The 13,277-nt window shown below is 31.8% G+C and overlaps 1 protein-coding gene across 4 annotated transcripts in view; it reads right to left on the bottom strand.

The window, feature by feature from the left end:
* The window catches only part of LOC118183059 (trans-L-3-hydroxyproline dehydratase-like), a 58,884-nt gene that overhangs the window by 5,395 nt on the left and 40,212 nt on the right, over positions 1-13,277 (bottom strand). For 3 of the 4 annotated variants that reach the window (XM_085806577.1, XM_085806578.1, XM_035352484.2), the window contains one exon: positions 8,809-8,948. In XM_085806577.1, coding sequence (XP_085662703.1) covers positions 8,809-8,948 — 140 coding nt within the window. Of the gene's footprint in view, positions 1-2,278; positions 2,383-8,808; positions 8,949-13,277 lie in introns of all 4 variants that reach the window. The other variant, XR_015038234.1, reaches the window with a different exon arrangement.

The raw sequence follows: 13,277 nt of genomic DNA on the forward strand, positions 1-13,277 counted from the left end.
TTGTTTGTCTCTCTGTCTGTGATTGTATTTTCTGGATTTAGAATCATACTACAGATTTTGCCATCCGGTAACTGATTGATGATTGAGGAGCATTGTCATCACAGTGAAAAACTTCTTTTATATTCCCTTATTACCGCTTCTCCACATATCTTTACAAAATCCGTTAACTGGAAAATTTTACCTTTGGTTTGTGATATCTGAAACCCTTCAGATTCGCGGCTATGATCATAAAATTTAGCTATCGTTCACTATACATATTTGACTATGTATTATGAGATTGAGGACTAAAGACAAGTTGTTCCACTAAATTTTATCTAGCTTCTATCGCGCACTATGGCAATTAAGCCTGAATTGTATTAGTTTAGTTATTTATTATACTTACGCCTATTTCTTGCACATGCTTAACGCTTATCTGAGTCCTAAATAAATAAATTCCTATAAATACTTTAGGCTTATTGAGGGCCGACGCTAGATATCTTCACCTGATGCAGTCTCTGTAGCTACTAAATTCTGCTACTAAGGAGCCTCCCTTTGTCTTCCCTAAATTCTGCCACCCGGTGCGTCCATGTGAACACTGGTGCTGGTTCTGGATTCACGTGAATAACAAATCAGTTATTCTTAATTCAAATAGTGCTAAATGTAATCTTTTGGCCTATGAGTATCATTAACAAAATTTACTTTTAGCACATGGAAAGAAATTTTTGTTAAATTTTTCCTGTCAACATTTCTTACCGCATTTAACTTATCTGTAATTATCGCCAAGCGTAATGTCAACATAAAAGGTTACCAAACTATTTCTCAATTACAAATATATATATAAAAAAATTTTATTCATCGCTCCATGAGTCATTACTCAAGTTGTCATGTGTTAATAAACATGTGGTGAAGAAAACAAAATATAATAAATAATAGTTCGCCAAGTTGGCGTCAGGGATCAATGTTATCCGTAACGAATGTTTGGGTTTCAGATGTAATGACAGGCAAATACGCAGCTACAGAGCCAAATTATTGATCATAAAAATTTATGCTAAAATGAATGTTTATTCATTAACGAGGTTATTTTATTTAGCGCCGAAGTGAAATTAAGAATCGGAACTCTCCGCATGTTTTATTATGCACCGGGGGGGGGGGTATTAAATGCATATGAGTAAAAGCACACAAAAAATAAAATTTAATAAGAGTTGGTAGTGGCCTTTGAATTGCCGATTTAAGATCATTCCAGATATTGGACGTCTTGGTACTGTATTCTATTTCTTCTTTGTACTGTATTCTAAATATCATTGCATAATTAAAACACATTTGAATTGATGTCACAAAGTAAAAATTTATATCCCAATCATATGATAAAAAACATAAATGGATTTCAAACTGCAGTTGTTGCAAAGAGATTTTCTCAGAAACCAGAGGTAACTTCTAAACGAGAGATAACTTTCTAAAAATGAAATTATTAAAGATCTAAAAAAATTGACTAAAAAAAAATATAGTGAAATTATCAATGATTACGTTTCTCAAAAATTTGATATTTTCAAAAAGCTAAGAAACATATGGCAACAGTACTTGATCATTTTTGAGAGAAATCATTTTAATCTGCCAATAACCTAAAACTTCAAATTAAAGACCTGCAATATGATATTGATTTAAGCAGTGGAGTAGCTAGGGTGGGGCAAGGGGGGACATCTATCCACGGGAGCAGCACCCAAGAGGCGGCAAATTGATGCTACGAAATTTTTTAATGAAATGTTTTCCATTCTTGGCACACGGAAAGGGGCGCAAATTCTTCAGTTGTTCCGGGCATTGGAAACTCTAGCTACGCTCCTGGATTTAAGAGTATTACATAGCAATAAAGAAACCTGTAAACAGTATAGTTGAACATACTCAAACAAATTTGACAAACTTAGGATTTTAATTGAAAAATGTTAGCTATTTTTGGATCAATCTACATATGTGAACAAATATTTTTGGTCATGAATCTTAAAAAAAAAAGGGGGGGAGAAGCTTTATAATCAGGCATCACTGATAACCACTTGATAGCAGTTTTAATAATCTCTGCTATAAAACTGATACCTGAAATCTAAAAAAAGACAGAAGGAAAGGACGTAAAACAACATTAATTTCTTGATTGTTTGAAATTTATTTATTTTACATTAGAATTCACGTTCTCTGAAAATAACAATTTATATCTAAAATTAATAATTATATTTGAAGTCCAAATTTTTGTTTAAAAACCCATAATATGGACTTTCAGCCAAAAATTTTGTCCAGGTCAAACTAGACTAACCTTTTTTTCCTATCATATATTTAGTTGAAGACAAGCAAAACATCTTATAGAAGTACTCCAAAGTTTGGGGTCTTTCACAATTAATTCCCATTTTTCATTGAACACTGCATAAAACAAAGGTCAAAAGATATAATTTCTTTTCATCTACTGGCATTTTTTAATGTAAAATTTAATATTCTTTTCAAATTTCAGGTCTTTTTTAAAAACAAATTTTAAAAAAATTATGCATAAGCTTTCATAAGCACAGTATATGTGTACTGAAAAATTAATTTATTATTTATTAAAAATAAATCTGGGATTATATGACAACATTTTTATTTTCATATAAAATAAGTCTGCATTTAAAGATAGATTATGAATAGACCTGAAATACTGCGACATAGAAAAGAAAGAAAAGCTTATTTTTAAAATAACAGGAACATTAAAAAAAGGTTTTTAATATTCAGAAATACTCAAATTTTATTCACTTAAACATAAGGTCTTATCTAAATATCAAACAAACAGAATGAAAGGCTCAGTTAAATGAAAAACGTGATCACTATTCATTACTTCATTATTTATTTTCCTCAGTTTAAATTACTATATTATCTAACATTATAATGTTTTGTTTGCCAATTCACAAACAGCAAGAAATTATGTAATACATAAGAGTAATGTCTTATTTCTCGGTCAGCAGCAAAAAACTATATCAGATTTAAAAAAATGCAAAATTTTTAGCAGAGACAAATCTTATATTAAGCACAAAAGTATTACTCTATTATTTTTAAATAAAAAGCTTCAAAGTATCTAGAAAAATAAAGAGTTTATTTGATTTAAAATATATACATAGGAAATATTTTAATAAGCATTAAATTTTAGTTTATTAATCTCTGTAGAAAACGTTAAATCTGATAACCATCAAATTTTAGTATATTACATTCTAGCCATGTAGATACTTGATCTAGTTAAAAATACAGAATAATAATAAAATAGCAGAGGATAATAAAGAATATGAAGTTCAGATTTTGTCTTTAAATGCTCTGTTTGGAAATAAAACATTTAATTCCAGGTACTACTGAATGAAAGTAGCCTAATTTTAAGAGATGACGAAATTTCAGCATTATTTAATTTGCATTTCGCCAAAAAAGAGGGTCTCCTGCATTTCAAGAAAAGCTGCAATGAATTCAGCCATTTTTGTAATTGAAGTAAATATGAAATAAAACATCATTCCCCTTTCAACTGGTTGAGAAGAATTTATTTTAATGCTACTCCAGAATTTCATAACTGCTATTATTATTAACCTGGCAGCACGCACGTTGGGTCGAATAGGCCAGTGCGCACTTTACTTTAATTTATGAGACTTATTGAATAAGTAATATATTTTTATACCACAATTCATAAACATCAAGAGAAGTCATATATTTGAAAACAATGAATTATAAGCTAGAAAAATCTCATTAAATCTTTAACATCACACAGTGGAGTAGCGAGCATAACTGGCGTCTGGGGCACAATACCTTTTTGGTGCCCTCCCCCCAAAAAAACACAGTGATATGATGGAAATCTTGTTAGGAGACCATTTGCACCCCTCTGATACACCCCTTGCCCCCCTCGCTACGCCACTGACATCATAACATTGAATAAGATAACAGAATACAGTAAGATAATTGAACTGTTGAAGAAGATAACTAAATTAATGACTTAATGAATTTAAACTTTTAATACTGAAAAAATACTTAGATATGAAGCTACAAACAGGATGCTGGTATATATTTATTGGCACATATTACACACTATGGAGCTATGCTCACCGCAAAATTTTTTTTCACATTTTGTGTATGATTTAGATTTTCTGTTCTTCACAGCGGGACATATATGACAACTTTTCCTTTCAGCAGCTTTTAAATTTTTAAATGGAGGGTCATCAACTTGTTCAGGTTGTGTTCTGTTTAGTTCCATTCGCAAGCTCCTGAAAATATTAGGTTGGATTCTTTTGTTTTATGTTTCTTTAGAAGTTCTAACACAAGATCATTCAAAAAGAGCCTCCTTTTATGGTACTTTTCTTCAGGTTTATCAGTTGACAGTAACAGGACAACCATTGATAGTAGCTGTATTTAACGTACTAAAAGTACAACCATGGGCTACCTGTTGCTAATCCTAGCCATAGAATATAAAGCCGACATTTTGTCTACTACATCCACTACACCTTTTGCCAGGTTGTAAAAAGTAATAATTTCAGATTTTTGCATCAGCAGGTGAAGGATCTATAGCATCATCATTATGCATAGCTGATAATAAAAGCACACATTTATTCTTTTTGGGGGTATATGACACAAAAGTCATATGTTTCTTAAATCCGAAGAGAGCTAAGTGCAATTCTCGTTTTCTGGAGTAAGTTAATTCCTTCAGTATTTCTATTTTATTTTTTCTTACTGTTCTAACAAGAGTAATTTTTTTACCTCGAACAGCTTTAGCTAGACCAGCACTCGTATATCAGTTGTCAACAGTGAGGTTTCTTCCTGTGTTAAAAAGGTGTGACAAGTCTCATAACAACTTTGTTTGCACTGTTTTCCAATTTGTAGGAACCTTCAGGTTGCATCCTTGCAGAGATCTCTAAATTCCAGGTATACAAGGTGCGTGAATCCACTAGCGCAAACATTTTAATGCCGTACTATGCAGGCTTACTGGGAATATATTGCCTAAAAGGATATCTGTCTCTAAAAGGTTCTAGTTTTTCATCGATGGTGATGTACTCACCAAGCCTGATAACTTCTTACAGTTATTTACAAATAAGTCAAACACAGATCTTACAGGAGCAAGTTTATCAAGTTCTTTCCTTTTCATACGATCTCTAACATCATTGAATCTTAGGCAACATAACAGAAATAAATATTTCTTATAAGACATAGTCCATTGATAAGACACTGGAGTACCTGGAATCAATAAATGTTTTATTTCCAAACAGAGCATTTAAAGACAAAATCTGAACTTCGAATTCTTTATTATCCTCTGATGGTACAGGACATTTTGAGTCCTGTGCCATCAGTGGCCCAAATATCTTCCACATTAACGTGAGAGGATTTATGCACTCCACAAAGATAAAGACTAATTACGAATTATTTTATTTTGATTAAATTAGTTTTGTTTTGCAGTCACGGTATCTTTGAAAATTATCCGCAATCTTGTCCATATAAATATTCATGCAGTCAACAATGTGCTCTAATATGGTATTATCGAACAGTAATAACCAAGAGTCTGTAGGGGACGAAACACTTCTGGCATTACCAGCATTTCCAGGTAATTTAGTAACAATATTATGCGAAAGTGTTTTTATATTTTGTTTTGGCTTTTTTTATTCCATTTTGTTATCCCATCTTTCCCAATATAAAATTCGCCTAAACTAGGTGCATCTATTTCATCATCTGAATCAAATTCTTCTTCCGATAAAGTTTCATGAGCACTAAATTTTCTTCATCAATACTTTCTTTATCATCATCTCCATTTATTGATTCTTCATCTGTTGATACTTCGGCAAGTAATGTTTGAAGCTGTTTTATTTCATCTTTATACCTTAAATAATGATGCATCTTTGAAATTCTTATACAAGCATTACATATATATATATATATATAACACGAATGCGAGAACGCGCATTTAGTCTTTCAGGCTCGGAGATTAATTTCATAGCTAAAGAGGGCTTCAAGAAATATGACTTTCTATGCAATGCGAGAACGCGCATTTAGTCTTTCAGGCTCGGAGATTAATTTCATAGCTAAAGAGGGCTTCAAGAAATATGACTTTCTATGCAATGCAAAGAGGGTGATCTTGGAAACAGGTACTGGTAGATTCAACCATTTTCAAGAAAAAGGAGATGTTTTGCAACCCACTGAATATTCGCCTGGGCCTGTAAGACCCAACATCCGTTCTTGCAAGTTAAATATCCATTATTGGCTAAGAAGAATTTATTTTAATGTTACTCCAGAATTTTACAGGGCTGCTACTATTATTAAATATCCATTATTTTTAATACATTTTTAAAGCTGTAATTATACAGATACATTATTAGGAAACATACAGAGGGGGGAGCCACCTATCTGCAAACTTCAGAACTACACTGGTGAAAGAAATTAAGAGAATTTTCAGACTTAATCTACGATCTTCAGAACTACAGGACAGGTTTATGTAAAATTTGGTGTGAACATAGGTTGATATAATACAAACAAAATAAACATTCAACAGTTATAATAGACACACATGTTCGTGCGTAAAACTCATGGGAGTCTGAAGGTAGGTAGAGGTACTGGAGGGTAGGTAGCGGGTCCTTGGCTCTCTCCATATGAAAATATGGCGAGAAACAGTGTTTCAGTTAAAATGAGACTCATCTGTGAACAGAACAGTCGCCCATTGCTCCATACTACAATCACTATGCTGCCTGCACCATGCTAATTGGACTCTCCTGTCCGTAGACATGAGCGGGACGCAAACAGCCGGTCTTCTGGCAAACAACCCTCTCTCATTCAGTCTTTTGGAAATATGTTACCTTGTTACATGGGTTCCTGTGGCTGCATACAGGTCCTGAGAGAGCTGAGTAGATGTAGCCCCACTGTTACGCCTTGCTAAAATGGACAAATAGCAATCTTCTCTGGCTGACGTGGCTCTTGGACGACCTTGCCCAGGCTTTCTTTCGATTAATCCAGTATCCTGGAACTGTTTCCATACCCCACACATGACACTGGGATTAAAGTAAACTCTCTGCATATCTGGACTTGTGATTGGCCTGCCTCTAACCTCCCCAAAATTCGCCACCTCATTCCATCATCTAAACGTTCATGGTTACTCATTTTTACTGTTCTGATGTAAATTTAACCGATTGCTGGAAGATAACACCAAAAAATTCACCAAGGAGTGCTAGCGAACGCAACTTGTCTTACCCTCCACGCACTTAATAAAGCCTGTTTCCCTGCTGTCTCCGCCTACACACACAGGTACGCTTACGTATTTGCTGCACAAGATTTGCATTTTTATATAAAAGCAGTGGTTTCTCCTTCAGCTCAGTTCTTTTCATCCAATTCGATAAAATATGCAAATTCTCTTCATTTATTTCATCAGTGCAGTTAAAGGCATATATAATTTTGATTTGATTTAAAAAAAAGCATAAAACATTATATTATGCCAAATTTTTGTCTTGTTATGATAAAAAAAACTTAAACTATTAAATCAAAAGAGCACTAAATAAGACATACATATACATTTTAAATAAATCTCGCCTCAAGTGAATTAAATTATCACAATTTTTGTTTAAAGCTATACAGCCCCTCCTCAGAATGAAAATAAGTAAATTTTAATCACACTTTCTTATTAGTTTATTTTAATCACACTTTCTTATCATATGTCATTTGAAGTCATTTATCACATCAATGATAAAAACAAACAGTTCAAAAATCATGTGAAATGTTAATTTGAACATTTTTATGAAAGTGAATAAAATAGTTACCCACATTTTAATAATGTCATTTCAGGTTTGTCAAAAAGAATGCATGGTACTTACATGAGCTCGAATGAGACAAAAGCTTCTGTAGATATCTACCTAATGTTAAAAAAATCACTGCCTAGAACCTTTCAATTTAAAAAATTAAAATAAATAAAAATGTCATAAGAAATTTTTCAAAATAATTTACTCAGCCTTAAAATGACTGTAGAAGAGGTTCACTTTCATAAAGAGATCTTTAGGAAACTTTTACAGTAATTTGAACATGAGGAAAGTTCATAGCAAAGCTGTCTAGAGATTTCACACACTTCAAAACAACATATTAGTAACAGATTTGTGCTATAATTTTATTCACTAAACATTTAAGGAAAAATAATATTTTTCTAAAATGATTCTGAAACAAAATGACAGTTAGTTTTCTTAAAAACACTATCAAAGGAACGAATAAATAACAAACCAGAACTAACTTCCTCCCTGAACTACTTTGATAGCAGTCATAATTTTAAACAATGAATAATGATTTAATAACTAAAGATATAGAAAATACAAAAAGTACCCTTAAAAAAAAAGATTCTGGAAGTTGGAAAGAAATAGTTAACAGAAAAAAGACACACTTTTGAATAAAACAAATTTGTTTTATTCATTTTCAGCACCAGCAAAGTTCTTAATAAGAAATGTGTTAGAATTCTTAAATATTTTTTCTTCCTTTATTTTCATCAAAATCAGAACTAAATAAATGGAAAGATGAATTTCCTCATTAAAGCTAAACTGTGATAAATTTATGAAAATTTAGTATCCCCATTTCATTAATCAATTAATATTCCCACATTCAATTATGCAATGGCACTGTTTAAATATACAAGATACTGTTCAAATGAAGAACTTTATAACACATTTTAATATATTTACTTTAGTTTTCATATGAAATGCATCATAACACGTTTTATAACATATTTTTTTAATTCATTTTATGTGAAATGTCTTGATGAGGTAGTTAATCCATAGAATTCATTGTATATAATATTTTTCATAGATCATATTTTTATAAATACCACTTAATTACCTGCTTATCTGCAAATACACAAATATTCTTGGTTGGACTTTCAGAATATTTATCCTTTCCATCTGTAATAATAGTGCCATAAAGAAATGACAGTTCATCAGATTCTGGATGTTTTATAGTCAGTTGCTCTTTTGCAGCCTCTGTAAATAAATAATAATAAAAAAAACTTAAAGAAATATTTAAAATTTTAATAACAAATAATTTTTAGGTAAGGCAGTTTTTTTTTGGGGGGGGGTGACAATGTAAATATGTGATCTACTATTATTTATTTATTTATTTTAATGGTGCCACTAAAATTGGTTATTGTGTTAATCATTCGTTTCCCGACTCTTTCACTGCATATTCCAATGTGAAAAGTATTGAAGCTTTTATTAATTTTATTATAAGCTAATATTATTGAATTGTGAAGCTATTTAAATTTAATTTTTATGAAATTAAAAACTTAATGAGCTATTACATTAAGCAATGGAATCATTTTTATTTATGCATTCTTAATTATTTGTTTTTATATTTAAAAATAGCCTTTACATGGCACCATTTAAGAAATAACTAACTAACTTACTATAAGCAGCAGATTGCATACTACACCATTACATTTTTTAAGACATGACGGATACAAGAAATTTTAATTTTATGTAGATGCTACTTATCAGTATTTTTCTTTCCTGCCTACATAATTTATATGCATTTTACACTGACACAGTTAATTTAAATTTAATGTTTCAATAGGCCAAAACCAATGTTTAAACAGTTGAAGATTTAATTTACTATACATCAAATGCATCAAATGGAAATAATGATCTCCCAAGTCAGCTAGGTCAGATAGATTTATTCAAACTGGAGAAGAAAACATCATCAGCATAACTGGCTAGGTGATAAATTTAGAACAAATAGAGATCCTAAAGAAGTATAAAATATCAGCATGAACAGAAAATTCTATCTAAAAGTGAAGAAGATTAATAAAAATATTAGTACAGATTAATTAAAGAACTCAAGCAAGAAGGAAAGGAAAATCTAAAGATAAATGGAAATAAAATGACAAATAAGAACAGATTTCTTTGAAGAAAGATTTTAGAGCCAAGCAGAAACAACTAAACCGCAAAACAGAGGATGAAACCAGTTATTCCCACTTTCCATCAAAAGACAGGGTTGATAACATTGATTATATGCTTCCAAAAACTGGCACGAACAAATAAATTAAAACTTTATTGCAGAGCTATTAACTGGCTTTTATTACAAACACATCTACCTAAAATTTCCAAACAAAAATTTGGAGCAACTTTAAAGCTGCTACACCATGAATCTATCTTGATTCCACAAAAATTTTTTAAATGCTTCAAAACAATTTAAGCTGATATAGCCAGATATATACTAGATATATTTGTTAAAAAATTAAAGCACCATTAAATTAGAAAAAAGTTCCTCATGATGTTACAAAGGAACAACCACAGAAGAAGAATTAACAAGCAAAAAAAGGTTAAAAAAAAAACACTAGAATCAGACACAGAAGCATTGCATTTTTGCCAATTTTATTCAGCTTTGAATTCCTAGCCAGAAAATCCTCTTTCGAGCTAATCCATCAATTAAATTTATGCACACAATATCAATATATTCAAGCCAAAGGATTGCACACAATGTAGTACCAACAATATGAATATTCATGAGCTATTATGTTTAAATTATTTATGTTTAGGGCTTAATTTCCTAAAATTAGAAATGCCGGAGCCCTATGGAAGACTGTCATGAAAAAAGAACATGAATAAATAAACAAAATTTTTAATTATTAAATAATTAAAAATTTTATTTTAATTATTAAATATTAAAATAATTAAATAATTAGTGATTAAAGTAATTAAATAATTAGAATTTAATAAAATGTAAACAGATAAATTAAAATTTAATAAGCGATTTTAAATAAATTTTATTACTATAAATAAGGGCTCACCAGCGGCCGAGCGGTAAAGTCGCTGAACACTGGTAGTTCAGTCCGAGGTTCGAATCCCGCGAACAGGCTGGCTGCATGGGTGTTTTCGTTGATTTTTCCCATGTGTAATGTGTATACGAGCCAGTTTCCCTTAGAAAGTCCTCCACGAAGGCATCCCTTCCCTTAGGCAGATAGCCCTTGAAGCTTTGCCATAATAACACACACACACATTACTAAAAATAAAATTTTCGAGATAAAATTTCTACTGAAATTGTCGAGCGGTTACATAGCAGAAGTGCTGGATCCTTTTTATTTAGAGCTCCACTGCTCTCCCGCTAGAATCGATAATACTAAAAAATATCGGAGCTGGGCTCTACCTCAATTTAAACTCTGCCTATGTTCCATGAAATATGCAAAAAGGGCACACTGAAAGGTAGCTCATTAAAATACCAGAAAGCCTCAAATTCAATTCCCCCCCCAGGTTGACAACAATTCGTCCCCCCTTCCATTTAATTAATGTACAAAGATATGGGAAAGTTTTAAATTATATCATTCCTAGTTTCTAACAATGGAACTTCTATTAGCCACTGAGCAAATGCTAAGTAAGTTTTAACCTAAAGATAAATCTATTTAAATTATGTATTCCACCATCTTGATGTCTGGCACTACATGAATGGACCCCACATCTCTGTGTTAGATGGGAGGTTGGGAATCATCAAAAAGCCACCAAAATGGAGTCCTCATCACATACCCATAAACCACTCGCAGGCGGAGTTTTAAAAATTTGAACTCTCTCTTATCCCCTCTCACTAAACTAGCAACCCAAGGTCATCACTCCCATTCGCATAAAAACATGAACGATGGGGAAGATTATTGATGAACCGCAGTTCCTCGAATGGGCCGTCATGCTAGCCCATTTGGACGGCCGAAGACACAGCCATCTGGAACAGCACTGGCTGCTCTTTCTGACTCTAGGAACCAAGTCCATGTTATTGTACCCCAGAGCTGCTACTGTCATGGTACAGTACTAATACAGAGTATACTACTCCAGGAGGAAACCTAAAGCTAAAGAACCACAAAAAACTATTTTTTGGACAAGACTGTCTATAATAAAGATGAGCTGATACAATGCATTGTGGGAAACTCTACCTTAAGCAATCATGCTGTTTAGGGGAAAAGCAGAAACACAGCATGTGATATCAGGCATTTGGAAGACACTGATCAGTTGAATGAAAGGCCACCTTGAACAATTAAGCCATAAAAGAGTTTATAGGGGATGAAGGGAAAGAACAGCACTTTAACTAAATAATATTTTAACTGTCAATGTTTTCATACAAGAGAGTAAAATTAAAAGTGCAGCTCTAAATGGTAACCAAGAGAAATGCAACAGAAATTTCTAGGAATCAGCCATCTGTAACGCCTGATTCTCAAAATATTAAAGAAAAAAATATGTAGTACTTTCGATGTAAATGACATAGTTAGTTTCTTGGTAGGAGAGATGGAAGGTTTAATGAGATAAGCTTTATATATTGTAATTTTGTACAAATTGATGCAATTATTTATATATAGTGTACATAACATCTATTCAATTACTATGATGTAAAAATAAACAGAAATAAAAATCTGGAAGGTTTTAGATTTTAAATTATGTCTAAAGGGGTGTTTTTTTACCATTTGTGTTACCTTTATTTATTAAATATCATGTTCTTTGCACTTAAACCATAAAATTCAGTTCAAAAGCAATGTCGCAAAATAATTTTAAAATGAGCCTATCTTTAGAATTTCCAATACACAGTTCCGCGCACTGGAGATAAAAAGGGTTTCTATTGCTCGCTTTTAAATCATTGAGTTTGTTACTCAAAACTTTGTTAAAAATTTTACAAAATATGAAATCGATAATAAAACAAATTCCAAATTTGGTCTTGCACATGCCCATACTCGTAGGAGGATTACGTCATTCAAAATTCGATGGCTCTATGTACCGTTGTTTTATCACAATGCGAGAAATATACATACATTTATGCAGATTTTTATTATTTATTTTCTACCAATATAATGCAGGACTCTAATATTTGGTGGCAACAGTTTGGAAAGTGAAACGGCCATTTATAGTGATTCAATGCAAAATCACAAAACGAAAACAATAGTCCTTCAGGGATAAAGCCCCCTTTGTACTAAAAATCCTACTTCGTATATCTGCTTGCAAGAAACCACAAAAGCTAGACCATCAATCAGAGAAATAAACAACTGCTGTTAGAGTCAAATTAAAATCTGTAATTAATATAGTAAAGCAAATGTTAAAACTAGTAAAAGGAACCAAATGAAGCTAAAGCAACATGCAAAGGAAATACAAATAGAATTAAAAACAGTTAATATACTACTAAGGTTTGCAACTATTAAGCACCCAATTAGCCAAAAAGGCATCCTCAGATTGTTTATGAGGAATTATGTCCCAGATATCTAGTACCCTTTTTCACATTGATCTAAACCCTTCCATTTAACCCATAAAGGAATAGATATGCTAAAATATATGAACTGAGCAATA

This window comes from Stegodyphus dumicola, chromosome 12 (genome assembly GCF_044657685.1).
Source record: "Stegodyphus dumicola isolate Sdum_Otavi_A_Nest chromosome 12, ASM4465768v1".
NCBI lineage: Eukaryota > Metazoa > Arthropoda > Arachnida > Araneae > Eresidae > Stegodyphus > Stegodyphus dumicola.